Here is a 26,130-nt window from a genome sequence, read left to right on the forward strand (position 1 = left end):
CACAGAAGCTTCAGAGATATATCCAAACCCCCTGAGGGACCGAGTTACTGGGTTTAGGGCTGGGGACCATGGTCTTAGGGGACATCTAGCTCAATTGGCATAACATAGTTTATAAATAAAATGTCCTATGTCCTATTCTAGTGAGTAGCATCTGGGGTCTTAAAAGTTGTGAGTGGTCATCTAAGATACTCTGCTGGTCCCACCCCTTCTAAAGCTAGGGAGAATGAAGAAAACCAAAGACACAAGGGAAAGATTAGTCCAAGGTACTAATGGATCACAACTACGACAGCCTCCACCAGACAGAGTCCAGTGCAACTAGATGGTGCCCGCCTACCACCACCAACTGCTGTGACAGGGCTCACAATAGTGGATCCTGGACAGAGATGGAGAAAAATGTAGAACAAAATTCTAACTAGAAAAAAAAAGACCAAACTTACTTGTCAGAGTATGGAGAGACTGGAGAAACCCCCAGAGTATGGCCCCCGGACACCCTTTTAAATTGGTACTAAAGTCGCTCCTGAGGTTTGCCCTTCAACCAATGATTAGACAGGTCCATAAAACAAACAATAACACACGTGGCTCAACCATGTATACGAGACTAAATGGGCACACCAACCCAGGGGCAAGGAAGAGAAGACAGGAGGGGACAGGAAAGCTGGACAAATGGAAATGAGGAACCCAGGGTCGAGAAGGGGCCAGTGAGTGTTGACATGTCTCAGGCTTGGAAACCAATGTCACAAAACAGTGTGTGTAGTGTTTAATGAGGAACTAATTTGTGCTGTAAGCCTTCATCTAAAGCACAATAAAACAAAAAATTAAAAAGTAAATAAAAAGATTGTTCTGGCTGCTTCGTGGAGGGAAGGCTGAAGGGAAGCCAGGGCAGAGCCAGGGAGCTCCACTAGGAGGCTGAAGGGAGAGATGCCGGTGGCCTGGGCCAGCCTGTGAGGTTGTGAGAAGCAGCTGGACTCAGGGTATTTTCTGAAGGTTTCATCGCTGGATTGGCTGGAGAATCTGCTGTAGGGAGTGGGAGAAAGAGAGGAACCGGGGATGGCTCCAAAGTTGCTAATTTGACGACCGGAAGAGAGGAGCTGCAGTTCGCTGAGATGGGGAAGGCCGGGAGGGAAGCAGGCTTTGGGGGGAAGAGGCCCCATGCTGTATAGGGGATGCCTATGTGCCATCCAGGTGGAGAAGTTAAGAACTGGCTGGTGGATGTACCAGCCTGGAGCTCAGAGGGGAGGCCCGTGCTGGAGATGCCCGTTTGGGAGTCACCCACGTACGTTGTTGTTGTTATCAAGTTGGATTCAACTTACGGCGACTTTCTGTGTAACGGAATGACGCATTGCCTGGCTCTGCACCATCTTTGTGGTCGTTGGTATGTTTGAGTCCATTGTTGTGGATTTTGTGTCTATCCATCTCATTGAGGGTTTTCCTCGCTTTCATTGGCAGCCCACTTTATCAAACACGATGTCCTTTTCTAGCAATTAGTCTTTCCTGATAACAGGTCCAAAGTAAGGGGGTTGAAGTTTTGCCAAGCACATTTAAAAACCATGAACTATGTGAAAATGAGGCAGTGAGGTCCTGGGGCTGAATGCTGGGGCTTGCCAACTGTTTGAGGCCAGGGAGATGAGGAGGAACCAGCAAGGGATATTTTTGTTAAATGAAAACAAACCAGTCAATTCCATGTGTGTCAGAGTAGAACTGAATCCACACAGTTTTCAATGGCTATGATCTTTTTGGAAGTCTCTCTTCGAAGGTGCCTGTGGGGGCTCAAACTGTTAACCTTTCGGTTAGTACCTGAGTGTTTAACTGTGCCACACAGGGACTCATGTTGAATGAATTAGTGAATGAATGAGTGAAACTCCTTTGGGTAGGCTGTGTGGATCCACGCTGGGCCGTCACAGCAGCCCCCTTGCAGGTCTACCTGAGCTCCGCTCCATGAGCCTACTTCTGCAGCTTTGCCCACTCTCACGGCACTCTGACTCTGCTGTCCTGTCCTGAGGCCTTCATCCCTGCCGCTCCCTGTTCTGTTCTTTGCCTGGGGAATTGCCTCTTGCCCTTCACTGTCCTCTGGGAAGCTGTCCCTGACCACCCCCTTCCTCTTGCCATCCCTGGCACAGCTCAAAGACAGATGTCACAATCTGCACGTGCGAGCTCCACCCATGCTCCCAGCTGCAGCCACCGCTGGACACCCTTCTGGCCGGGAGGGCAGGCATGCTGGTAGTGGGGTCTGCTCTCAGGGTGGGCTCAGGCTGAAGCCAGGAGGACCCGGTAGCCACCTGCTTGGCCGTTTGGGAGGGAGTTCCTAGACCTGGTGCTCAGAAGGGCGTGTGGGCTCCAGGTGAGCACAGCCAGGGAGGAGGGGAGATGGGCTGTCTTGCCTGGAACTAAGGTTGGTGCTGAGTCTCCTAGGGCTGCCTGTGGGCGTCTTTTGTTGTCCTGTAAAAAAGGGTGAAGCAGTTCCTTACAGGAGGTCATGGTTGGGGGACTGATTTGGAGGGAGATAAACGGCCCCCTGTGCATTGTCTTCTGAGGTTCCTTAGGTAGTCTCTCTTGCTCCTAGAGGTAGGGCCATTCTTCCCCTCTCTACCTGGCTGTTCACCAGGCCACGGGTCTGGTTTCTGGACTGGAGGGCCTGGTTCATCTCATCCACCTCCTGCTGTGCCCTCCACGTTCGGTGGCTGTGTTCAAGGACCCAGGGCCTAAGGGGAAGGTGTCACTGGGTGGGTAAGGCCACTTCCGCAGAGGGGACGCACTCAGGGCCCTAACCCAGGGCGGGCGTGTGTGGGGCTGACTGGGTACCTACTTACTCTAATAGGGCCTTCCATTGTTAAAGGACCAATATGCCAAAGCCTCCCTCCTAAATACACCCATGTAGTGGGGGGTCCCCAGGTTCCCCCGGGGAAAGCTCTGTTCCCTACCTGGTAGGGAGTTGGAGGCAGATGGAAGAGCATAAAAGAGGCCAGGACAGTTTCCTTTAAAAGGTTTTCATTTATTAGCCTTTTCTGAAACAGCGAACTCTCTTTTCTTATTAAAAAAAGTATGTTTCCTTCAGAGTTATACCAAAGTGATTAAAATGAGCTTTCTATTGGGGGTACGGCTCCCCAGATCAGAGAAAAAGAAAATTCCTCCCAATGAACCGCAAAAATGAAGCCCAAAGAGAACATCAACAATAAAAAATAATCCCCAAATATCCAGGACAAAAAATAAAATATTTATTGATCTATCACAGCGAGACACAAAGAGATGGGCGGGGTGGGAGGGATGCTCAGAAATACAGTGGCTCAGGGGCTCGGGGGATACAGTACTGCGTGTGGGGAGACCAAGGTCAGGGAGAGATTCCGGCCATCCCAGCGGCACAGCCTCACACCCTCGCCTTGAACAGCTCCTTTGGGTGGGGTGTGTGGTGGGGGCAGAGGCAGGGCCAAGACTGGGTAACCAGGTTGATGGTGGGGCGCCCAGCCAGCTAGTGGTGCCAGGCGGTAAACTGGGGACAAGGATGGACACGTGGGCAGACGGATTCCACAAGGGCAAGGGGGCTATTCCCAATGGGGGTCTCCAAACAGGAAGGCACCCCAGATGTGGGGAACAGCAATTGCTGGGAGAGAAGGGGCCAAAGGGGAAAGGGATGGTGTGACCGAATCCAGCTTGAGGCTTAAGGTGCTTGGGTACCAACTGGACCACAGCCAGGGGTGGGTCCTGGTGGGCAGGGGGACGTGGGACTGCCCGGGAAGTGTCCGCACCATCTTCAGAGGAGCCCTGGGGAGGGGCTCCCCAGGGGCTGCCCTTCCCTCCTCCCTCCCCCCAGGAAGATGAGAGCACCAGCGTGTAGCACCAAGTTCCCTGGAGACGGCGAGGGTGGAGGGGGAGCTCCTGGGTGGGAAGGGGGTGAAGCAGGGGGCCAAGCCCACCCACCCCTTGCCTCTGAAGCAGGAGACCTCCTGGGGGCCCCTTGCTCTCCTGGCTCCTTGCCCTGTGGATTTCCAAGCTGCCCAGCCTGCCTCGTCCCTCCCAGGACAGGGGTTGGGGGGGGCGTGGGGAAGGGTCACAAAGGGTTTACATTCTCCACCAAGCAGTAGCACCAACGTTGATGAGGTCGTGAGTCAGGGGTCCTGGGAAGCTCACTTTCTTTTCCGGCCACAGGATTTTCCCAGGCAGGCCCCACCTGGGGAGGGGGTGCACACGGCAGTCAGTGGGGCCTCTTGGTTGTGCTCAGGCCCCTGCCCACCCAGACAACTCCAAGCTGTTCTCACACACATCATCAAAGGGGGAGCAGAGGCTCTGAGAAGCCACGAGGAGCCAGGCCATGACCCCAGGCCAAACTCTGACCGGTTGCATCTCCTAAACTCCCGCTGGACACTTGCAGTGGGTGGGGTGGGGTGGGGTGGGTGCAGGGCAGGACCTATGTGGTCCAGGATAGTGAGGAAACCGAGGCATAGAGGAGGGGCAAAGAACAGGTCTGAGGTCATGGGATCAGTTAGAAGAACCAGGCCCTCCGGACTCCGACATAGCTTGTTACTGCCACCTGGTGGCAGTGAGCAGATGAGCAGGGTAGGGACAGGTAAGAGCAGAAACCATCCTCCTCCTCTAGTCCACCCAGGTGCTTTTGAAAGCACTGCCATAGGGCCAGAACCACCTGCAATTGGAAGTGGGTCCCCTGGAAAGGGTGAATCTAGCCTTGCCTCCGCCCCTTCCTCTGGCCTCGGCTGCCTCATCTGTGCAGTGGGAGTCGGAACAGGTGGAGAGGAGTCCCGAGAGCTACTCCTCTGGCCATGGTTGGAAGGGACTTGGAGGTGGTGATCAGAAGCCACCCACACACACCCTGATGGCACCTTTGAGCAAGGGGGTGGCTCAGGGCCAAGTGGGGCACCTGTGGCCCCCTGCCCACCCCCTTGATTTCTGTAATTATGAGGTCCCGTGGCTCATCCATCCTCTCTCTTTCCCTGCCCTAGGGGTTCTTCCCTTCTCCTCATCCCTTCTCTTTCCATGGTCCCTCTTGGCGGGGGGCAGGGGAGTGTGGGCAGCAGGATATTTGACTTGAGGGGGCTGCTGTCAGGCCTCTTCTGGGGTGAGCCACGCCCAGCTCTGAGTAACTGTGTTGGAGGTTGAAGACCTGCCTTGTTGGGGCCAGTCCAAACATGCCTCGGCCCCTCCCTGTCCTGGCTGGCAGACGTTTCCACTGCTGCCCTATTCCTGTCCTGCCCTCCCTCCCTGACCTCTTCCAGGGCTGAGGCTCTACTCGCCTTGGTAGCCCAGGGCTCCCAGGGCCCCTCAATAGGGTTTGGGGGGTTTTCCTGTGGTGGGAAGTGCAGGGAATTAAGGAGGGCCAAGCTTTCCTGCCTCCCCCAGTACCCCACCATGGACCCAGCTTGGTCCTATCCCAGGAGATCTAAGGGCCTTCCTGGCACCAGCCTGCCCACAAGCCCCCTCCTGCCCAGCCCCACACCCCGGCCAGGGGGATTTTCTTCCATGATCCTTGCCTATTGCATCCAGCCTGTGGAGGTCTGAGCAGCTCATCGGTACCCCAGCGTCTGCTCCCACATCATGGTCAGACCCGAGACAACCTCGCGAGCCTCAGCCTCACAAGCAGCCCTTCTCACATGCCTTAGGCTTTAGCCTCCGTGGCCACCCTGCTTGAATGGACACTGCTCTCCCCTTACACAGTTAGCCCCTAAGCCCCAGGGCTGACCCAGGTCCCTGGTGTCTAGCCAAATGCTACACTGGGAGCCCCAGAAATCGAGGTCCTTGAATCTCTGTCCCACCTCCCAGGGCTCTGATTCCCTTGGGGGTTGTCTCCAGCTGCTAGGATTATACCCTTACCCCACCGAAGGAGCTCAGGGCCCTGGCACTGCTTGAAAGGGGCTCCTCCGGCAGACTCACCGCCAACTCCCAGGCCCCCTGCTCCACCACCTCCAAGGCGAGGAGGGGGGCTGCGGATACGCCCAAGTCTGTGGAGCCCCCAGCCCTCAGGGACAGCCCTCACAGGCACTGTAAGCATGACTGAGTCCCGAGACTGGGGTGGGATGAGGGGCTCAAGAGGGCCAAGTTCTAGTTTGGGGTTTCAGGAGCCCTGGCTCCGCCCGGGCTCCCTGTGTGACCTTAGGCAGGCCCCTGGCACTCTCTGAACCTCAGTGTGCCCCTCTGAGCATGGTGGGAACTCTGTCTGCCACCCTGAGAGGCATCACAGGTGTTCTGGAGAAGCTGTGTTCCTTGTCCTTTTAAGGGGGGTGGGGGCCTTGTGTTCGCTCAGACCCTGTGTGATCTGAGGCAATTGGGTCCACCCCTGGGGACTGGCTCACTTCCCTTGGGTAGGAAAGAAATCAGGGGAGGAGCAAGGGCCTGGCCAGAGCTTCAGGATAGGGGCCGGGATCAGAGCCCGGGCATACCTGGGAAAATGGGAGACAGTCCAAAGCCAGGTCTTGCTGCAACTCCTGCAGAAAAGAGTTGGGGCTGGCAGGCGATGGCTCCATCCCTGCTTGTTTCCTCTCACCTGCATCCGCACTGGCCTCCTCCAGCCCTTCTGCCTGGGGCCACCTCCCCCGCCCCACCTGCAGTCTTGAGTGGCTCTCTCAACAAGCCCTGTCCCTGTCTAGTGTCCTGGCGAGGCACCTCAGCCTAGTGTTGGAGGCCCACGGTGCTTGGCCAACCCAAGGCCCACGGTGCTTGCCCAACCCGAGGCCCACCCCTTCACCTTGGCCCTGGATGTTCCCTGTCCTGGAGTGCCCACCCTCTCTCTCATATCTTTCTGCTAGAAGCAGGCTCCAGGGGCCCTGCTCCTAGCTGTCCAGGCTCCTCCAGACCTGGGCAGAGCTGAGATGGCTCCTACCTCCAACTGGGAAAGGCCCGGCGGCTCCTAGGACACCCCCAAGGCCAGCTGCACCTGAGAAGAGGGCAAATGAGGGTCAGGACAGGGTCCTGAGCATCCTCCCTGTGCTCTGGGGTCAGGGACATCCTGGACGAGGCACCATGAGCAGGACTGAGGCCTGACCCAGGGTGGGGAGGGCTGGAAGAGCAGCAGGGAGCAACTCACCATATTTGGCTGCTTTAGCAGCTACAGCTGGGGCCACACCTGGGGAGACGGGGAGCAATGAGGACTCAGGAGTACCCCCATCCAAGGGTTGTACTCTACCTCCTGACCATCTGCCCACTGTCTCATCCTCCCCACCCCCCCACCCCCGGCCCTCCTGCTCCTATCCCCCATCCACAAGTCTTTACTGAGCTGGTATTGCGTGTCCGTGCTCAGGGAGAGCACAGGAAAAGGCTTGCAGGTGGGGGTGGGAGGGAGGCACAGTGAGCACCCAAGAGAGAGTGAATGTCCACACAAGGCCACCATGATGGTAATGAGTCATTTCCCTGTGAGGTTTGATTCCCTTCTCTGGAAAATGGGCATAGCCATCATTATCCTGACTAACTCCCACTTGGAGGACCTGGGTGGTGCAAACAGTTGATCGCTCTTCTCTAACTGGAAGAAAGGTGGGTGGCTCAACTCCACCCAGAGGGGCCTCGGGAGAAAGGCCTAGAATTCTACTGCCCAAAATCAGTAATTGAAAACCCTACGGAGCTCGGTTCTACTCTGACACACATGGGGTCACCATGAGTCGGAATTGACTTGACAGGCAACTTTTTTTTTTAAGTAGATGGGAGGCTTCAAAGAGAGAGGAGAGGGAGAGGATTGGGGGCTCCAACCGAAAGTTGGCTCAGGACCCGCTCAAGCCCTTAAGTGCTGCAGGAGCCCAGGAAGAAGGCCCGGCCCACCCACCTGGAGGACAGGTGAAGCGTGGCGGGTAGGTGGGCGGGCACGATAGGTGGAGAGCAGAGAGCATGGCCTGAGCAAAGGAGCAGCAAGGGCCGGGGGAAGGGCCGGGGGGAGAAAGTCTCTCTCTCTCACACACACACAACACACTCACTGATTCCAGAGCAGCCCCTCACCTCCAAAGCCCCCAACTCCTGGGACGACCCCCAGTCCGGCTCCCAATCCTCCTACTCCGAGCCCACCGGGTACCCCGAGACCTGCGAAGAGAGTTTTGCATCAAACCACACTGGTCCACACAATGCGGCCAGAAAAGTGGCTCTGTGGAGGGGTGAGGACTTGTCATAGGACCCAGGTCATGCCTGGGCTCCCAGAGGACTTGGGGGTAGCAGTGGGGCAAGGAGGTGGGATGGGCACTGGGGGACGGGTCCCCAGGGTGAGAGCACAGGCCCTCCGGGGGCAGGTCAGGGAACACGTGCTCCAGGTATGTGGTCAGCAGCCCACCCCACCCTTGGGGGCCTAGCGATAGCCCCACACCAGGCCAGCGCTCACCAAACTGGGCAGCTTTGGCAGCAGCTTTGGCAGCAGCAGCTGCGGCAGCAGGACCAGCTGCTGGGGACACAGAGGGGGCTCAGGGAGGGACTCTCCAGAAGCCAGTCTCTCCACCCGGCCCATCCTGGGGTTTCACCTCACCTGCCACTCCACCTGGGATACCCACTCCGCCAAGATCCCCAATCCCTCCAAGGGCCCCTGCTCCTGTGGAGATAGGATGGAAACATCAGCCCCTATTTCTGGAGGGCCAGGTGTCCCTGCCCCAGGGGAACCAGGCAAGCAGACAAGCAGCAGAGGCCACGTGACTAGTGGAAGGAGCAGTGAATATAGAGTTTACGTCCAGACACCTGGGTCTGAGTGCCAGCTCTGCCCTACCAGTTGGGTGAGGACACGTCCATGGGGTCTGGTCTTCTACTTATGACGCAGGACCGCAGCCCCCTCCTTTGCCTAAGCCTAGTGCCCAGAGGGACAGGTGGAACACCAGTGGATGGTGGTGCTTCCAAGGATGTCAGGTACTGACTGCCCTGGGTTCGAAGCCTGGTTTCTCCACTCGTTATGGTTGAAGCCTCTCTGAACCCCACTTTCCCCATCTCCCCAGAGGGAACGATAGGGCTTACTCTGCTCACCTTCCTACAGGTGTTTGGAGAGGAAAAGGACACACCATCTGTGTGCTTACTCTGTAAGTCTGGACGCTGTGTGCAGCTGCTGGAAATCATGGTATTTACAGCTGACACTCCATGGACCATGCACCCGGCCAGCCACAGCTCTGAGTGCTTTACACTTACTGGCCGTTGCAACCAGAAAGGTAGGTACTGTTACAAATACCCCTTTTGCAGATGACAAAATTGAGGCACAGTAGAGGTTAAGCGATGTGCTCAAGGTTATGTGTGCAGGGCTGTGCTGGGAGCCAGGCAACCTGGTTCCTGAGCCTGCGCTTCCACCCACCTGCTATAGGAAACCACTTGATTTCCTGGCCCATCTGCCAGACTCAGCCGGCAACAGAGGAGGCTGTGGGGGAGTGGGGGCTTGGATTTGCCAAGGGGGAATCTGGCCCCAAGTGGATGGGTCGAGGCAGGTTGGTAGTTCCCTGGCGGAGACCCCAGCCCGGCTCCGAGGAGGCTGGGAATGCCAGGGCCACAGACAGTGTGGTTCTGGCCAAGCTGGGCTGCCAGAGGGGACGGACTCTGGACTTCGTGGCTTCCAGTGTGCCAAGCGGGGAGACAGGCAGGTCTGCCATGTCCTTGGTGCTCACTTGCTCACTTGCTCACTTTGCTTGTAGCGGGTGCAGCCATGTGGACAGGGAAGGGGCCCGGGGCCCTGACAGGACAACCGACTCTGCTGTTTGGCCAAGGGACTGGCGAAGAGGCAAGGGTTGCTGGCCTCCTCATGCCAACAGCAGGTGTGGCCCCTCCCTGGACCTCTAGGTCCACTGAGACCATCAGGGCCAGAGGAACTTTGGAGACCCGGTGAGGAAGTGGCTGGAGGCAGGATAGGCATTTAGTGGGCGGGGCCAGGTCTGCTCAGCCCTCATTAATGTGTCATAGAAACTGCCCCTTTCTAGCCTGACCATCCCAGGCTGGGCTGCAGACTCTGGGTACTGGGCCTGCCCGGGGTGGGAGGGGGTGGGTGTCCAGGTGCTGACAGGGAGGATGGGGCAGCAAGGGTGCCATGAGGGTGGGGAGACAGGACGCACTTACCATACTTGGCTGCTTTGCCTGCCGCCAGGGCTCCAGGTACTGGGTAGAAGGGTGGGGGGTGATCAGCAGCTGAGCTCTGTGCCTGGGGGTTCTGCCACCTCCAGAGAGCCCTCCCTGACTTTCTCTTACAGCCCAGAAGCTGTGGATCCCCAGGCAGCAGCTCACTCTGCCAGGTACAGAGCTCTAGTATCTAACTACACCCCTGCCAATCTAGTCTGGGGTGCTTACCCCTGAACTGTACCTGCCCTTCCATTTCTCCCTTCCTGTCCTCCCCTTCCAGGCCCTCTGGGCATGGAGTTGGGCTCAGTAACCACTAGGTGAAGAAGTGGGACTCCTAGTGGCCCCCTTGCCCACAGAGCACTGCTAAAGGGGAACTAGGCTGGCCCAGCCTGTGCCCACAGAACTCAGGGATCTCCAGTCCCCTGCTCTGGGTAGTTAGGCTTTTTCTCAGCCTGAAGCCCTGCTACCTCCACTGGGGAGACGGAAACTCTGCAATCTGGCAGCCTGGGCCCCTCGCCTGAAGCGATCTCGCACTGTTTGGGGGGACTCCCACTGCTTGGAGGACTTCATGGGGAACGGACTAGTCACTTGGCACCCCTGAGTGGTGATCTGAGTTGGGTGGGAGTGGGATGCTGGGGACATGCCAAGAGAAGGAGGTGTCTCCCAGGCCCTCACCGCCCCTCACCTGCACCAACTCCGAACCCGGGCACACCAGCGCCAAGTCCAGCTGCAGCCCCTGCAGAGAGATGAGCAGTGAGTGGTGCAGGGGGTGTCCTACCTGGAGAGCTGAGTCAGACGCCAGGGGAGGGGCCCAGATGGTGCAGAGGCCTGCTCTCTGGTTTTCCCGCTGTCTGCAGACTTGCCCCCTTGGCCCATCTACTTTGCAGGCACCGGAGCAATCTTCCTAGAGCTCCCGCTAACCACCAAGCTCAGCCCCCTCCGGGGCTGGCATTCAGGGCTGCACACCGGGACCTGATTCTCCCTTCCAACCTAATCTTCTAATTATCTCTCTTGAAGGAGTGAATTTTATTCTCCTATAAGCCTTACGCAGTAGGTGCAGTCTGCATGCTGACTTTACACACAAGAACAGGGTCAGGGGTTGCTCAGCTAGTGTGGGACCCAGGACTGAACCCAGGTCTCCCTCAGGCTAAGTCTATGCTCCCAACCCCTCTGCGTGCTGCCTGTGGGATCTGGCATGGCTGCGGGGTTGGTTCGAGGCTGCGTGTCCCAGGCCAGCTCCAGCCTGGGCAGCTTGGGGCCAGCCTTGGCTCAGTGGGGCCAGGAGAGAAAGCCGGTGGGCACTCACGGAATTGGGCTTTGGCGGCTGCCTCAGCAGGAGTTTTGGCTGCAGCCGGGGCCCCTATTCCTGGAGGGAGAGAGAGGAGGTTCATGGATGGTGTCCACGGAGGATTCAGGGACCCCTCAGGCCCGCTTACTCATGTTGCTCACCAACGACAGGACCCACACCTGGAACGACGCCGGGAACCACGCCTGGAACGACGCCGGGACCTACGCCAGGACCCAAGCCAACGCCAGGGACTAAGCCTACAGAGAGGGAGAAGAGCCAGTTCTGAACCAAGTCCAGACCAAAGAGGCCAGAAGCCTGTGGAATGAGCACTGGCCTGGGAGTCAGGACCTTGGGTCCTTGGCCCAGCCCTGGCACAGACTTGCTGAGTGACCTTGGATATGTTGCTTCTCAGTTTCCTTATCCCTCATGTGAGGTATGTTTAGGTTCAGGCGTTCTTAACATTTTGAGGGACAAGGAGCACTCTGAGACTTCTGGAGGTGATGGCAGCAGACTTATGTAGTACAAGGAGCTTTGAAGAGAGTCAGGCCTGGGTTCAAATCTCAGCTCAGCCCTCTTTAGCTGTGTGACTGTAGGCAAGTAAGCTCTTGGAACCTCAATTTCTACATCTGTAAAATGGGAATAATAATACCAGCTTCATAAGCTTGTTGCAAGGGTTACCTCAGCAAACCGTGGCTTTAGCAAAAGAAGTTGTTTCTCGTATACGGGTTTGGTCATCAGCAGACCTGAGTTGAAGTTCTATGGCCTTAGGGGCCTAGAGATTCCTACCCGAACCTTGCTCCAGGCCCCTAAAGCTAGGATGTGCAGCCTTCCTGGCCCAGGGCTGAAAATACAGTTGGCTGTACAGGTGAGGGGAAACCCTGGTGGCATAGTAGTTAAGCGCTACGGCTGCTAACCAAGAGGTCGGCAGTTCGAATCCACCAGATGCTCCTTGGAAACTCTATGGGGCAGTTCTACTCTGTTCTGTAGGGTCACTATGAGTTGGAACCGACTCGACGGCAGTGGGGTTTGGTACAGGTGAGGATGCTGTGATTCATAAGATTCAGGAAACCGTGGGTGTCTGGAGCTGCCGGGTGGCCCTCAGGAGGAACAACAGATGGGAAACTTCGTCCAGAGCGAGAAGTACTGCAATAGCTTTTGGAGGACTGGAGCCCTGAGAGGCGCAGCAGGAGGCCCAGGGGTGGGGGGACGGGGACGTGCTGGGGCTGCAGGAAGGTGGAGGGCAGGGCCCAGTGGGCCTGTTCTTGCCTTCCTAATCTGAAACTGCACCCACACCCCCAAAGGTGATCGGGTGGCCCCAAAGCTGTGAACAAGGCCCATGGCCAGAATGGGAAAGCAAGGGGGCTAGGCTGCCAGCCCCCAGGACAAAGGACACAAGAGCAGCCCTCTAGGGCCCAGGGGTGGGGCAGAATGGGGGGCACTTACCAAACTGGGCAGCTTTGGCAGCTGCTTTGGCGGCTGCGGCTGCTGGCACCCCTGCTCCAGGAGGGATAAAGAGAGGGGCTTGGGAGTGGTCTCCAGCACCCCACTCCACTTGGCTTCCCCGCCATGGCCGAAAGCCAGCTCTAGGGAAACATCCCCTCTCCCAGCAGCCCCTCCCCACGCATTCTGTCCTTATGCTGGAGACACTGAAGGAGGTGGACAGAGCTCGCTTGAGGCAGAATGCCTGGGTTCAGGGCCTGGCTCTGTGGGCCCCCCAAACACTTGACCTGGGCTACCCTTCCCTTCCTTGGGAACCAGTGCCTGAACTGAGATGAGGCTCTGAGGGTCTGAGATTCTAGCTCTAGTACGGTGTGTGGGAGCCTAAAGATGCTATTGCTGGAGGAGTGAAGACCCTCTCCTGAACCCCGGTCTGAAAGATTTGTTCAGCTTTCTGTATACGGACTGGTAATTAAAAAAATACCCTAATATAGAGTGCCTGCATCCAAGACAACTGGAGGAAGTGGCCCACGGCTTGGGGAATTCTTCCCAGAAAAAAGAAAGAGATCTGATGGGAAGAAACCACCAAGCAAGGTTGTAGGTTCCTCCCCTTGTGATCTAACATCTTCCCTTTGGCCTCTGACTGGTGGAGGGGAAAGGGCACGGGGGAACCGAGGGGGACAGAGGTCCCCCACCTGATGAGGAGACGGGAAGCTCCCCACAGTGGCTGAGACCCCCGCCCTGGCGGAGCACAGCTGTGATGCTCAGCCAGCATGCCTGTTTCCCGGGGTGGGGGTAGCCATGGGGGTGGGACTTGCCCAAGTTCACTCACTAACTAGAACCCCATAGAGGGCTCTCCTCTGAACCACTGCAGAGGAAATTGCTTTCCTTCCTCCCTGCCTCTGCGCTCAGTCTTCCGATCTATAAAATGTCGCAATTGACCTTGGTCAACTCCAGGGACCCTTCCATGAAGCAGCCTCAGCCTGTCTCTGGACCAGGACCCCGCTCACCTGGCACTACTCCAGCACCTGGCACTCCTGGGATGGCAACTCCAGCCCCGGGCACCAGGCCTCCCAGGGCCCCTGCTGCTCCGGCACCTGGGGAGTGAAGAACATCCTAGCCTGTCCCCGCCAGTGCCCAGCTCCTGGTGGGCCGGGGAGGGACAGAATGGCTGCATAGGCACCTTGGACTCTCTGGTTTGGAGTAGGGTTGGAAGCACGGGCACTAATAATCCTAGCAGTGGGCAACTGGTGGGAAAGTTAAGTGTGGCTGAGGAAGCCAGGGCCATTTGCCCCTGGAGGCCTGGCCGGGTACTTGCTGAGCCTTTCTGCGGGGATTGCTCCCAGCCTGGAGCCTGGGTTCCATGGGGAGGAGAGGAGGGGAGGGTGCCACTCTGGGCTCGGGGACAGGCAAGGCTGGGACACTCACCAAACTTGGCGGCTTTTGCGGCAGCTGCTGCCTGGGCTGCAGCTATGAGGAATCGAGAAAAAAGGAGACCCTCAGAAACCTTGGGCCAGGCTGTGCTGACAAGCTCTCCTGCCCGAAAAGACACTGAAGGCCCTCCTGCATCTCCCCCAGCTTCTCTGGGCCCCTAGCCTTCAACACGGTAAAGCCGTCTGCACTCCCCTGTACGCTTGTGTAGCCGCACAGGAGGGAAGCCCCACTGCTTCATAGCAGCTCTCCCCAGGCGGGACTCACAGACAGCTCCAGGGATAGCTCCTACTCCAGGTGCCACGCCATAGCCCGGGAAGCCTCCAGGACCAACCCCGAAGGTGGGAATGCCTCCAACTCCGGCCCCTGCAGAGGGAAGGGAACCAGGTGGAAAAGGACCTCCGTGGGAAGGGTGGGGAGAGTGAGCAGGTCTGGCCCATGGGATTCTGGGCCCCCATAAGCCTCCTCCACAGGCCTTACTGATACCCCCAGGCCCCTCTCTTCTCTGTTGGATGTGGAATCACTGCAGGCAGGGGTCCCATTTCCCCACCAGACCCGAGAGGACTCTGGCCAGAGCAGGGGGGCCGGGGCACTGCCAGCCTGGTTGCTCATCACCAAGCTCCATGGCCAGCAATGGCAGACAACTGGGGAGACATTCTGGGCCCACCAGGTCCAAGCCCCAGCTCTGGCAGTGTCCAGCCATGTGACCCTGGGCAAGTCACTCCCTTTTTCTGGGGTGTACTACAGGGCAGTAGAAGATTTCTGAGGGTCCTTTAATTCTGACAAGTGAAGGCCAGGACAGGGTGGGCAGAGCCTCAGCACAGCACTCACCGTACTTGGCTGCTTTGGCGGCTGCTTTAGCTGCATCGGCTGGTAACAAGGCTCCTGGAGAGATCAAGGGGGACACAAATGCTCAGGAGAGAATGGAGAAGAGATGCCCCATACATATACCTTAGACCACTCGTCTGTCTTCCCATCCGCATTCTTTCTATTGAGTCAACATAGAGTGTCCATCCATTCATTTACCCACTCATATTTCTATCCATCTATCGTCTTTCTGTCCACCCATCTACTCATTTATCCACCCACTGACCCAGCCATCTGTCTGTCCATTTGTCTGGCTATCCCTGGATCTCAATTCACCCACCAACCACTTACCTCTCTGTTATCCTTTCACCCACCTGTCCACCCACTTAATCACCCATGTGCCTATCTATTCATCCAGCCATTCTCCAAACATCTTTTGTGGATTTGCCTATCCTCCATCTATTCATCTGCTCATCTGACCAGTGCATATCCACCCATCTTCCTATCCAATCATCCATCCATCCATCCATCCATCCATCCATCCATCCATCCATCCATCCATCCATCTTTTAACCACTTATCTAGTCCCCTATCTGCCTATCCATTTTCCTTTCTGCATGTCCATTCATCTATCCAGCCACCTTTTTACCCGTCTGTCTATCCATCCATGTATCTAACCATCCTTGTATCTTTCCATTCATCTACGGGCCTACTCATTCATCACATGGCCACTCACCTACCCACCCAGTTGTCCGTCTGCCCATCCATCTACCCATCCATCTACCTTCCCACCAATCTATTCACCATTTATTGAGCACCCACTCATACAAGAGCTGGAAGCATAGAGATGAAAAAGACATGGTTCTTGCACCTGGGAGCATAGTGACAGGCAGAAAGTGAATTGGAGAAGATGATACTGGCAGTAGCCAGTTAGGAGGTTGTTATAGCCCAAGGGATAGAGGATGTGGCATGACCAAGGGTATGGAAAGGAGAAGACAGATTAGTAAAGTGTCAGAATCCAAAGGCTTTGGCGACAGTTTCAATAGTTCTCTTTTACACACACAGAAAACCCAACTCACCTGGTACACCTAGGATGCCTGGAACCCCAACACCTGGGACCCCAACACCTGGGACTCCAACACCTGGGACCCCAACACCTGGGACTCCAACACCTGGAACTCCAACACCTGGGACTCCAACACCTGGGACTCCAACACCTGGGACTCCAACACCTGGGACTCCAACACCTGGGACTCCAACACCTGGGACTCCAACACCTGGGACTCCAACTCCAGCAGCTCCTGTGGAAGAAAAAGGATTGTTCTCCTGCCTGGCCCTGTGGGGACCTTGACGCCCTCCAAGGGCAGGGGTTCTGGGGTGCTGCAGGAGTGACAGGTCCTGAGTGCAGGCTTTCCCCAGGGCCCAATGGAGGTGGGGAGGGACCTAGAGAGTCCCTAAAGAGCACTGAGGGCTTAGATTGGGAAGAACAAGAGCTATCTCTAAAGCAAAGTCACAACTTGGGCTAGGTGGGCACCCAGGCAGTGGGTCTGCCCTAGGGAGTGGGTGGGAGGAACCAGGTGCTCCACAGAGAGATGAGTGGGGTGGTGTGAATAGGGGGGCAGACCCACATAAGGGCCTATGGTTGACTGATTCACTCTGTGGGGAGGCTGAAGCAAAGCTGCTACAGAGGGGTGAGGGCAAAGCCCTGCAGTCTCACAGGACGGGGCCCCTGGGGATACGCACCATACTTGGCTGCCTTGGCGGCTGCCTTAGCAGCAGCAGCAGCGGGAATCCCAGCCCCTAGAGAAACAGCACAGAGGGTAAGGACTGTCTCTGCAGCCCTCTCAAGGAGGTCTCCGCCCCCTGAGGGAACAGACACTACCTGCAATGCCTCCAATCCCAGGAACGGCGCCGGGAACACCAGCCCCTCCAATACCAACGCCAGGGAGAACTCCGGCTCCTGCAGCACCTGCTGGGGTGGGGACAGAGCAGGTGTGGCTCCTCAGGGTCCCTCCTGAGGCCAGGCAGGAAGGCCATTTGGAAGGTGACTTGACCAGAGCAATCTCATCCAATAACAAGGTCCAGGCGTCTCCAGCTGGGCCTGCCTGGGAAGGCCCCCACCCCACTGTTCCTTGACTCACCCCCGAAGTGTCCATTTCAACACGCTTATTAAGGGACTTGTATGTTTTCAGACAAATCCCATTCTAATCACTGCCACATACTGAGAAACCACAAGCGGCTGCTCCCCAGCCAGAGGGGCCCCTGTAGGAATGTCGAAGGCTTCCTCTCCCTGTGTTCCCAAGACGCAGCCAAGTTTGTAATCCAAGCGGCCTGGCCGCCCGGCTCTGGCAGCCCCTAGTGCCCGCTCGCCCCCTCCCACATTCCAGCCATCTCCACCAGTCCGCCGGCCAAGGAGACTTGGGGCGCCTGTAGGGAGGGCCTCGTGCTGGGTGCTTCCGCTACATTCTTGCCCCATTGGGCAAGTCGGGAGATGCCTTCTGTCCTACCATGGCCATAGATCTGCTCCTTGGGGTCTGGGGATGAAGGAGGGGACTCAGCCTCAACAGCCAGACCCCAAACTGAGAGATCACCCAGGGCAGTGGCCCAGACGCCACCCTGCCCCCTGCATTGCCATATTTTTGGCAATGCTATCCCAGGGATCACGGGTTTGAGGAGCTAGTTAAAAATTTTATAGGTCACCTTAAATTGATAGATAACTATTAAAATTTTAAATTCTCGTATATGTTCCACCTAAAATTATGGAACATATTAAGGAAAGGTATGCACTCCTTCCTCCTTCCTAGTTAACCACATGACAAACTACCTATATCTTAAGCCCTGAATCAAATGTCATTTTCTCTAGGCAGCCTTCCTAGAATTTTCCACAGGTAGAAATGATGCCTCCCTCTTCTTGACTCCTGCAACATGGCTTACACCTTTTGGACAAGTTCTGTCCCTGGTTGTTGCTATGGGTAGATGAATGGATGGATGGATGGTTGAATGGGTAGATGAGTGGATGCATGGATGGATGGATGGGTGGGTGGATGGATGGATGGATGGGTGGATGGATGGATGGATGGATGGATGGATGGATGGATGGATGGATGGATGGATGGATGGAGCTGAAAAAAATTGGCCCTGGATAATAAATGGGGGTGGGGTGGCCTGGGTTAGTTGTCTGTGAGACAGACCTTCAGTGGTGATAGTGATGTGAGAGAATGGGGGCTGAGGGCTTGTGGGTGGGGACTCCAGAGGTACTCACCGAATTTGGCTGCTTTAGCTGCTGCAGCTGCAGCCTGGGGGCCAACCCCTGGAAGAGAGGGGAGTGGGGAGACTCTGAAAACTGGGCTCCAGCAGCTCTAGAGCTCACCTGTTCCCAGCCCCCAAAGAACCCACGCATTCACATGTGGGTGTAGGTGGAGGCTTCATCGCAAGCAGAGGCTCACAGAACTGCCCCCGGCCGATGTAGGGTAAGCTGGCCTGCTTTCTGGAGAGATCCTGACCAGCCTCAGGGCCTGAAGCCTGGATGATAAGCACCTCCTTGGCTGGCAGTGGGGTGAGGCTTTCCTTACCTGTCCCTGTCGGGTACCCAGCCTTGCCTGCTGCACCAGCCACTCCTCCAGGCCCATAGCCTACAAAACAGAAAGGCTCGGCAGTCATCTGGGAAGATCTCAGATCTGCTGCCCTCCCCTGCCTTGTCCTTCAGGGGCCAGGCTGCCCAAGTCTCCACCCTGTCCCCTCCAGCCAAAGTACAAACAAATACAAACATGTGTGTGGCATTTTACAGCCAGATGTTTGTTATTCCCATTTTACAGATGAAGACCCTGAGGCTCAGGGAAGAAAAATGATTCCTCCAAGGCCTTGTGATAAGGCCAGCCAGGATTGAAGACCAGTCTGAGTCCAGATTCCATTTCTTTCCTTAGGGGATTCCCATTCCAAGATCTGCCCCCCTCCAGCTTGCTGGTCTCCCTGCCAGGACCCTGGAGCTGGAAGCCCCTGGTGGTCCACAACGCCCAGAAGGGACTTGCTTACCATAAGGCAGTTTTCCGGTGGTATAGGGCAGTCCGTAGCCACCTGGGAAGAGGGCAGGGCAGCTCAGTGGCTGCCCCACAACAGGCCCACACCTCGCTGGACCCCACCTACCTATGTGGACACACCCACCCCCACAGGCACCGAGACCCCAGCCATCCTCTCCCCCCACTCCCACCTGCCAAGTAGGGTGACAGTTGCCCTAAGACCTGATGTGGGTCCCCTCAGGATCCCGAGGCTCTCAGGAAAGCAGAGACATCCCTGCCCCAGGGTCTGATGGGACACTCATCCTCTACAAATCCAGGCCCAGGAGTGGCCTAGAGTCTGCTTGTCTTCCTTACTCCCCACCCCAGCAAACATCTCATTGTCCGAGCTGACTGTGGGGGGTGCCGGTGGTTGACAGCAGAGGGGCCTTCCAGTGAATGGTGCTGCTCTCTGTCACACAAGTAGTTTCCCATCAGGGGCTGTGGAGGTGTGTGTTCATGTGGACTCATGTGCGTGTGCATACATGTACATGTGTGTATAGGCATGTCCGTGCAGTGTATCTGAGACTAGCACCTGCTGAACTGACTTCCCCTCATATTCCTTTGGTGGTGTCCAGAAGGGGCCTCCCTACCTGGCTTCTGGCTGCTCTACCAGAGACACCGGTGGCCAAACAGGCCCCCCTCCAGCTGAACACTCAGCAGTGAGGACTGAGGGGCTGTGCTACCTCTTGCCCCTGTCCTCGACTTACCTGGCAGCTTGGGCGCCTTGATGGGGTATCCCAGTGGGACCCCGGGCTGCTGGACCCCAAAGGGTCCAACCCCTGTGGGACAGAGAGCAGCATCAGGGCCAGGCTCTCACATCTCCTCGGGCCTGTCTAAGCTCTTATCCTTATATTCTTCCTCTGTGCCCCCCAGGATGGCTCCCACAGCACCCGGAAGGCATGCTGCCCAGAGATCCCCCACCTCTCCGCCACTCATCACCGAGTGCTCCCCAACCACGGGAAGATGCAGGGCCCTCTCCCTCCTGGGCCTCCGGCCACAGTTGGGGCCTGCAGCCCTCACAGCCTTTGGGTGGTAGGGTTTCTGGGCTCATTTGGGCTGCCCCACAAATGGGGGCTGGGGTTGGGGAGGCAGGTCTGTGCTGACGCAGCTCTGTGCTGAAGCCAGTCCCAGGCCTGCAGCAGTAGTGTGAGGGAAGTGGGGCAGGCCTGGGTGGGTTTCTGGGTGTCCAACCCCTCCCAGGGCCAAAGCCCCTGCCTGGCCAGCTGCCCTGCTAGCCCCCATCAGGGAGGATCAAGTCTTGCTCACCTGGGATTCCGGCAAAAGCTCCAGCTCCACCTGCCAGGACAAGGAGCTGTCACTGCAGCTATGGCCTTGGTGCTGGGCGCAGAGGCACCCTGGCTGGTGCCAGGCTGCCTGAGGGTTGGGCAGCCCAGAAGCGGCCCACTCTGCCCAGACCACGCCTGCTCATGCCGTCCTTGCGCACACTCTGAGATTTCCAGCTGCATCGGGGCTGGAGCCCAAGAGGAGCCCACCCAGGGTCCCAGAGCCCAGGACTCCTCCACCTCCCACTCCAGACCAGAGGGAGGGACTGGGCGGGCCCTGAGGGCAAGTGGAGAGTCCCACCATGGCCCCAGCCTGGGCCATCCACATACCTGGGACCTTGGGCTTGACTCCTGCTCCAGTGGGGACTCCAGGGAGCACCCCCAAACCAGGGAACCGAGCTCCTGAGCAGGGAGAGAGGGAGGCAATGAGCCCAGTGTGGGTGCCTGCTCCCTGGGGTCACACAACCGACTCCTAGCCCAGGCCCATGACTTGCCTTCCTTGGCTGGCCCAGGGTCAGAAGACCTGAGTTTTAATCCCATTCCCTAGAATGAGCGTGCAGCTCAGCCTTCTCAGTGACAACCTCCTCCTGGAGCACTCTCCCCCGAGGAGGCAGAGCGGGAGAACGTTTCAGATGGTAGAAGCTCCCTGCAGGCCAGGAAGCCTGTGTCCTTTTGTCTACCACTTCATATTCATTCCCAGCTACGTGTGGATGCATGCTGCCCAGAACTCTCTGTGTGCCTGGGCCCCTGCTTCTTCCATCTCCCCTGGGGCTGGGCCACTACGGCCTGGTAGTGCAGGGGTGGGGCACTGTGTCAGTAAAGCCCCAGAGCAGCCTGGCTCTGGGCTTTTTGGGGAATTCAGGAGGTCACATGTCGGGCGGGGCAGCCAGGCCCTGGTAGGAAAGGAGGATGAGGGGCTCCCGAAAGGCAGATGGGCTGGGCGGGCCCCCTGGTGACTCACAGCTTCTGGGAAAGAGCTGACCACACTGAGGACCCAGTGCATCCTTGGGGCCTGCCTTGGGTTATGACGATGGGCTGGGCCTGGGGTCAGCAGGGGGGTCAAGCTGACTGCCCCTTGTGGGGTCAAGGCCAATGACCATGTGTCCATTAGCTTGTGCTTTGATGCTTAGGAAAACAGCTCTGGCCAAGACCTCAAGCCTCTGCTGGCCTCTGCTGGACAGGGCACCAGGGAGGCTGACGGGGGCTGATTTTCTTACCCCTTCCCCTCCTTGCCCTCACCTGCGCCTGGGAGCACTCCACCTGGGTACACACCTGGTAGCCCCACACCTGTGCCGAAAAGAAGGAGGAGCCGTGAGCAGCAGCCCGGCTTTCAGGAAGCCATCCCAGCCCTTCCCACCCAGGCAGCTCTAGGGCTCTGGAACTAGCAGCCCTGGGGCCGATGGGGCAGCCAGGACGGATGTAGGGCGGCCGCAACCCTCCTTCCCAAGTTTCCGAAGTCATCTGTGAACCCTTCTGTGTGTGGATTTATCTCCGTCTCCTGGAGCCTGTTTACATGGCCGGCCCAGCCCACCTCTGGGTAACAGCTTCCAGATGTTGCCTCCCTGCTGTGTGGACTCAGACAGCCTTTTGTTTAACCTGGAGTCACTTCCGAAGGGGCTCATCCCAACTCTGCCATGACTAGCTTTGGGCTTTTCAGCATTGACTTCCCACCCTGAGCCTCAGTTTCTCCATCTGTTACCTGTGATGTGACCTCAGACACAGAACTGGTCCCTGAAGTCTCCTTCTGCTCCAGGGCCTGTGGCCCTTCTCCCAACTTCACAGACCCCAGACACTATACTTGGGGCTACTGCCCCTACCGCTACCTTCTGACCCTCCCTGACCTTTGCCCTCCAGCCCCAGCGAGCCCACACTGACCGGGCACTTTCCCAGGTTTCCCCACGGCTCCAGCTCCAATTCCTGCTCCAGGCGGGGGCACGGCCGCACCTGTCATGAATGGGACCGCATCAGGGTCAGCTCCGCCTGGGCATTCAGCCTTCACCTGAGCAAACCCAGGTCTAGCCACCATACCTGTAGGTACTCCTAAGCCACCCACACCACCAACACCACTGACTCCGCCAAGCCTAGCACCTATAGAACCAGGAGTGGGAGGACTGAGAAGTTTTGCAAGAAAGAGTGTGGGAGGCAGAGGGGCCCTTGGCTGCATGTTGAGGGCCAGCGTTGAGGTCTGACCCTGCCACCAACTCACATGAGGCCAGGGCAGAGCCAGTGGCTTCCTTCTGCCAGTCGCCTTTGAGTCGAATCTGACTCGTGGGGACCCTGTGTGTGTCGGTGTAGAGCTGTGCTCCACAGGAGTTTCAGTGGCTGATTTTTCAGAGATAGATTGCCAGGCCTTTCTTCCGAGATGCCTCTGGATGGGCCGGAAGTGTCGACTTTGGTTACCCGAGTGTGTTAATTGCTTGCACCATCCAGGGACTCCTTATTTCCCTAACCTCAGTAATCAGATGATGATCCCACCCACCTGCCTCCCAGGCCTGGATGAGGAAAGATTCTTTGCAACGCAGGGAGACCATACAAGCCAGGGGCCTAGGGCATGCCCCAAAGGGTACCACTTACCAGCCTTGGCAGCTTTATAGGCTGCAGCAGCGCCAGCCACTGCACCAGGCACCAGACCCCCTGGGAAGGCACCCGCAGGAAAGGCGCCTAGCCCTGTGGAGAGGAGGACGAGGTGAAGTCCTGAGTGGCCCCGCCCTGCCCCGCCCCGCCCTGTCCCAGGAAGCACACTGCAGCCTCCTCTGCAGGACTTGAGCGCCACACAACGACTGTGGCCCACCAGGATCAGGACCATGTTGGAGACCAATATGTGCCCAACTGTTCTGCTCAGCTGGGCCAAACCGCACGGGTCTTTTAGGGTCAGACTTCTACACTCACTTCCTCTGGAAAGCTGCCTTGAGCCCCTTGAGCTGAGTGACACCTCTGAGGTCCCCCAGCTGAGGATCCCTCCACCCAGCCCTCATCACTCATTGCCAGCTGGGACATCCTCACGCCCAAGGGAGATGGTCAGGGCAGGCTCAGCAGTGTCGCCTGCATGTCAAGGCCCAGGACAGGGCCTGGTAGACACCTCTGCATCCTGACTACCCTCATGCTGGGCCTGGGACATGGCCCAGGTCTTAGGGGACATGGCTCAGGTCTTAGTGGACATGGGTCAGGGCCCTGGAGGGGCATCCGGTCTGCATGCCAAATCTAACCTGCGCCAAGACCAGCGCCTGCAAGCCCTCCAACACCTGCAGAAGGAAGAGACAGGGATGAGTGAGGAGAGGCCGGGGGTGGATCACTCCTGGGCCTGGGGGAGGGTCTCACTTGGGGTGGGGGCAGGAACCTGGCAGCTGAACTCAAGCTTGGGGATGTGGGGGCCTATCCTGATAAAACGGCAGCCACCATCAGATGGCCAACGGCTGTGCGCCGTGGAGACATGACTGCATTGACTTTCCACAACAGACGGAGCCAAGCCTGCGTTTTTCCTAGAAGGCCCGCCAGCAACCCTACGACGCTAACGCAGGGGCCCAGCAGGGCTTTCTGTGAGGGTGAGGGTGGCACAGAGCAGAGCAGAGCCGGGAACCAAGCCCTCGTCAGGCCAGGCCAGGCCAGAACGCCCCACCAGAGCCCCAGCCTGGGTCTGTTCTCTACTCCCTTTGCAGGTGTCGCCTGACTCAGTCATCCCCCCTCCCCTGTATCTGGGAGCGCCTGTGTCCCCCAGCTTGAATCCTCAGCCCAGGCCATCTGTCTGTCCATCTGTCCAGCCTCTCTGCACTCCAGGAGCCTGCTTCCTCGCAGGCTGATGCCCCCATGTTTATGAGAAGCCAAATGGCTCCCTCTGGCTCACACCTTGCCACATCTGGGCCCGATCACTCCTTCTCCCCCCTCCAGGAGACATTCCTCAGCCTTGGCCAGGGACCCAGGGGCAATCAGGTTGGAGTTCACAACCGTGCTGGGTTTGTTTCCAATTACGTGAACCTCTTTTCTGCAAGCACCAGCCCTGGGCTGCCAGGGGCAGACGTGGGGGGTGGCCGAGCCCCGGCTTCCACTGGGTGTGGCCTCCATTCCCCTACCCTTCCATTTCCTACTTGTGTGACCTGCACCCATCTGAAACTCAGTCAGCTCCTCTGTGAGAGGGGTCTCTCTCCTGGCAGGTGTGGCATGGTGGCCAGGCAAGGCCTCGGAGTGCCTGGCTGCATTTCCCAGTGCTATGGGTCTGCCACTCCCCAGTTCTGGCAGCGGCTTCTCTCAGCCCAATCTGTTTCCTGAGCTCAAAGAGGGCAAGGGACACACTTGGTCATTTCCTGTCCACAGAGGGGCTGGGGAGAAGACAGAAACTGGACGGGAAGTGAGAAGAGCCTGGGCAGGGGTGGAGTGGGAGGTCTGGCCAAGCCTCTGTCAGGTCCAGGCCCTTGTGGGGGCCAAGCGGCCCTTCCACTTGTCTGTCCTTTACCCGCTCTCACCCCTACTGAGGCAGAGAAGGGCCTTTGGACTCATCTGTCCCAAATGGCCCAAGGAGTCCAACACCTGCAGAGCGGGGAAAGGGTGAGGAGTGACCACAGCTGGGAGCCCGGGTGCCTGGCCAGCCTAGTCTGCCCTTTGTCCAGTCAGTCCTGCCACCCCACGTACTTGGCCTGTCTCAGGACAAGTTACTTCACTTCCCTGAGGCTCAGTTTCCCCATCTATGAAATGGCCACGATGTTCCTACTTCCCTGGACCAGGGAACTGGTGGATGGAAAATGCCTAGTGTGTGCAGCCTGCGGGTTCCCAGGGGGTGCTTCTTGACCTTCCTGTCCTTGCTTACCCATCCTTGGTTGTTCCCAAGCACGACACACCCTGCTTTTTCCCCATTCTGTCCCACTTGCGCAGGTGCGGACGTCCCCACAGCCTGGATTGGGGGAGATACCACCGGGGGCCCTATGTGGCCCTGCTAAGGCCTTTGTAGCCCTGAATCCTGAGACTGAAAGATGACCTCAGGAAGCTCATGAGTCTAGCCTTGGGGACATCAGAGGAGATGTCCTGACTTTCCTTTTGGTCTATTCCCTCACCCTGAGCTGGAAGTTCTTTAGAAAGTCTAACGTAGATCGTTCGTTAATGAAAGCTCCACTTTAGCAGCTCTCCATCATGGGCTCTGTAGGAAGTGATCTCAGCCTTCCCTCTTGGGGTTTAAGCCCAACCTGCCATGTCTCTCCTGCTGCCAATGGGAACCATCGGTCCCCCTCTGTAGCTGAGCAGGTGTGATCTCCCCAGTTGAGTCTTCCAGACCAAGCTAAGTCCCACCTCCAGACCTTCTCCCTGAATGTCCCTCCTCCTTCATTCACCAAACCGAAAAACCAAGCCCATTGCCCTCAAGTCGATTCTGACTCATAGTGACCCAATAGGACAGAGTAGGGTTTCCAAGCAGTGGCTGGTGGATTTGAACTGCTGACCTTTTGGCTAGCAGCCGAGCTCTTAATCACTACACCATCAGGGCTCCAAAGTCCCTCACACTCCAAGAAGGCAGGATGTGGGTGCTGGCAGGGAGGAGAAGCCCTGGCAGAGCCCAGGAAGCCCCTCACACCAGATCCTGCCCCAGCCTCCCGCTGGTCTGGGCCCCACCCTGGTATTTCACAACCCGACGGGCTTTCGGGGAAGGGGACTCTGGGTCTTGGAGATCCGTTTGCACTTGGATCGTCGAGCCCTAGGATTTCGTAAGAGCTGTTGGACATCCAAACTGTGTCTGAGAGCCTCAGGCTTCACAGCCAGGGTGACAGGCCCAGGGTGGGGGCAAGGCCACATGGGGAGCATCTCAGGCTGAGAGGGCCATAAATCTGGACAGAGATGCCATTTGCTCCCCTGC

At 57.6% G+C, this 26,130-nt stretch overlaps 1 protein-coding gene across 12 annotated transcripts in view; it reads right to left on the minus strand.

The window, feature by feature from the left end:
• Positions 1-4,052: 4,052 nt before the first annotated feature.
• The window catches only part of ELN (elastin), a 30,579-nt gene continuing 8,501 nt past the window's right edge, over positions 4,053-26,130 (minus strand). Inside the window, exons 5-33 of one of the 12 annotated variants that reach the window (XM_064296112.1) lie at positions 23,504-23,539; positions 22,872-22,964; positions 22,173-22,241; positions 21,537-21,584; positions 20,628-20,699; positions 20,281-20,310; positions 19,722-19,793; positions 18,992-19,033; positions 18,532-18,591; positions 18,222-18,269; positions 16,842-16,928; positions 16,703-16,759; positions 16,039-16,260; positions 14,984-15,037; positions 14,420-14,518; positions 14,150-14,191; positions 13,732-13,818; positions 12,728-12,778; positions 11,446-11,541; positions 11,303-11,362; positions 10,682-10,732; positions 9,997-10,035; positions 8,441-8,503; positions 8,300-8,359; positions 7,927-8,007; positions 7,028-7,066; positions 6,824-6,877; positions 6,384-6,428; positions 4,053-4,162 (exon numbers count right to left, since the gene is read on the minus strand). In XM_064296112.1, the coding sequence (XP_064152182.1) occupies positions 4,119-4,162; positions 6,384-6,428; positions 6,824-6,877; positions 7,028-7,066; positions 7,927-8,007; positions 8,300-8,359; positions 8,441-8,503; positions 9,997-10,035; positions 10,682-10,732; positions 11,303-11,362; positions 11,446-11,541; positions 12,728-12,778; positions 13,732-13,818; positions 14,150-14,191; positions 14,420-14,518; positions 14,984-15,037; positions 16,039-16,260; positions 16,703-16,759; positions 16,842-16,928; positions 18,222-18,269; positions 18,532-18,591; positions 18,992-19,033; positions 19,722-19,793; positions 20,281-20,310; positions 20,628-20,699; positions 21,537-21,584; positions 22,173-22,241; positions 22,872-22,964; positions 23,504-23,539 (1,901 nt within the window). In that variant the 3' untranslated portion in view covers positions 4,053-4,118. Of the gene's footprint in view, positions 4,163-6,383; positions 6,429-6,823; positions 6,878-7,027; positions 7,067-7,926; positions 8,008-8,299; positions 8,360-8,440; positions 8,504-9,996; positions 10,036-10,681; positions 10,733-11,302; positions 11,363-11,445; positions 11,542-12,727; positions 12,779-13,731; positions 13,819-14,149; positions 14,192-14,419; positions 14,519-14,983; positions 15,038-16,038; positions 16,261-16,702; positions 16,760-16,841; positions 16,932-18,221; positions 18,270-18,531; positions 18,592-18,991; positions 19,034-19,721; positions 19,794-20,280; positions 20,311-20,627; positions 20,700-21,536; positions 21,585-22,172; positions 22,242-22,871; positions 22,965-23,503; positions 23,540-26,130 lie in introns of all 12 variants that reach the window. The other 11 variants (XM_064296113.1, XM_010596331.3, XM_064296111.1 and 8 more) reach the window with 11 other exon arrangements.

The sequence above is a fragment of the Loxodonta africana genome, chromosome 12, assembly GCF_030014295.1.
Source record: "Loxodonta africana isolate mLoxAfr1 chromosome 12, mLoxAfr1.hap2, whole genome shotgun sequence".
Classification (NCBI taxonomy): domain Eukaryota; kingdom Metazoa; phylum Chordata; class Mammalia; order Proboscidea; family Elephantidae; genus Loxodonta; species Loxodonta africana.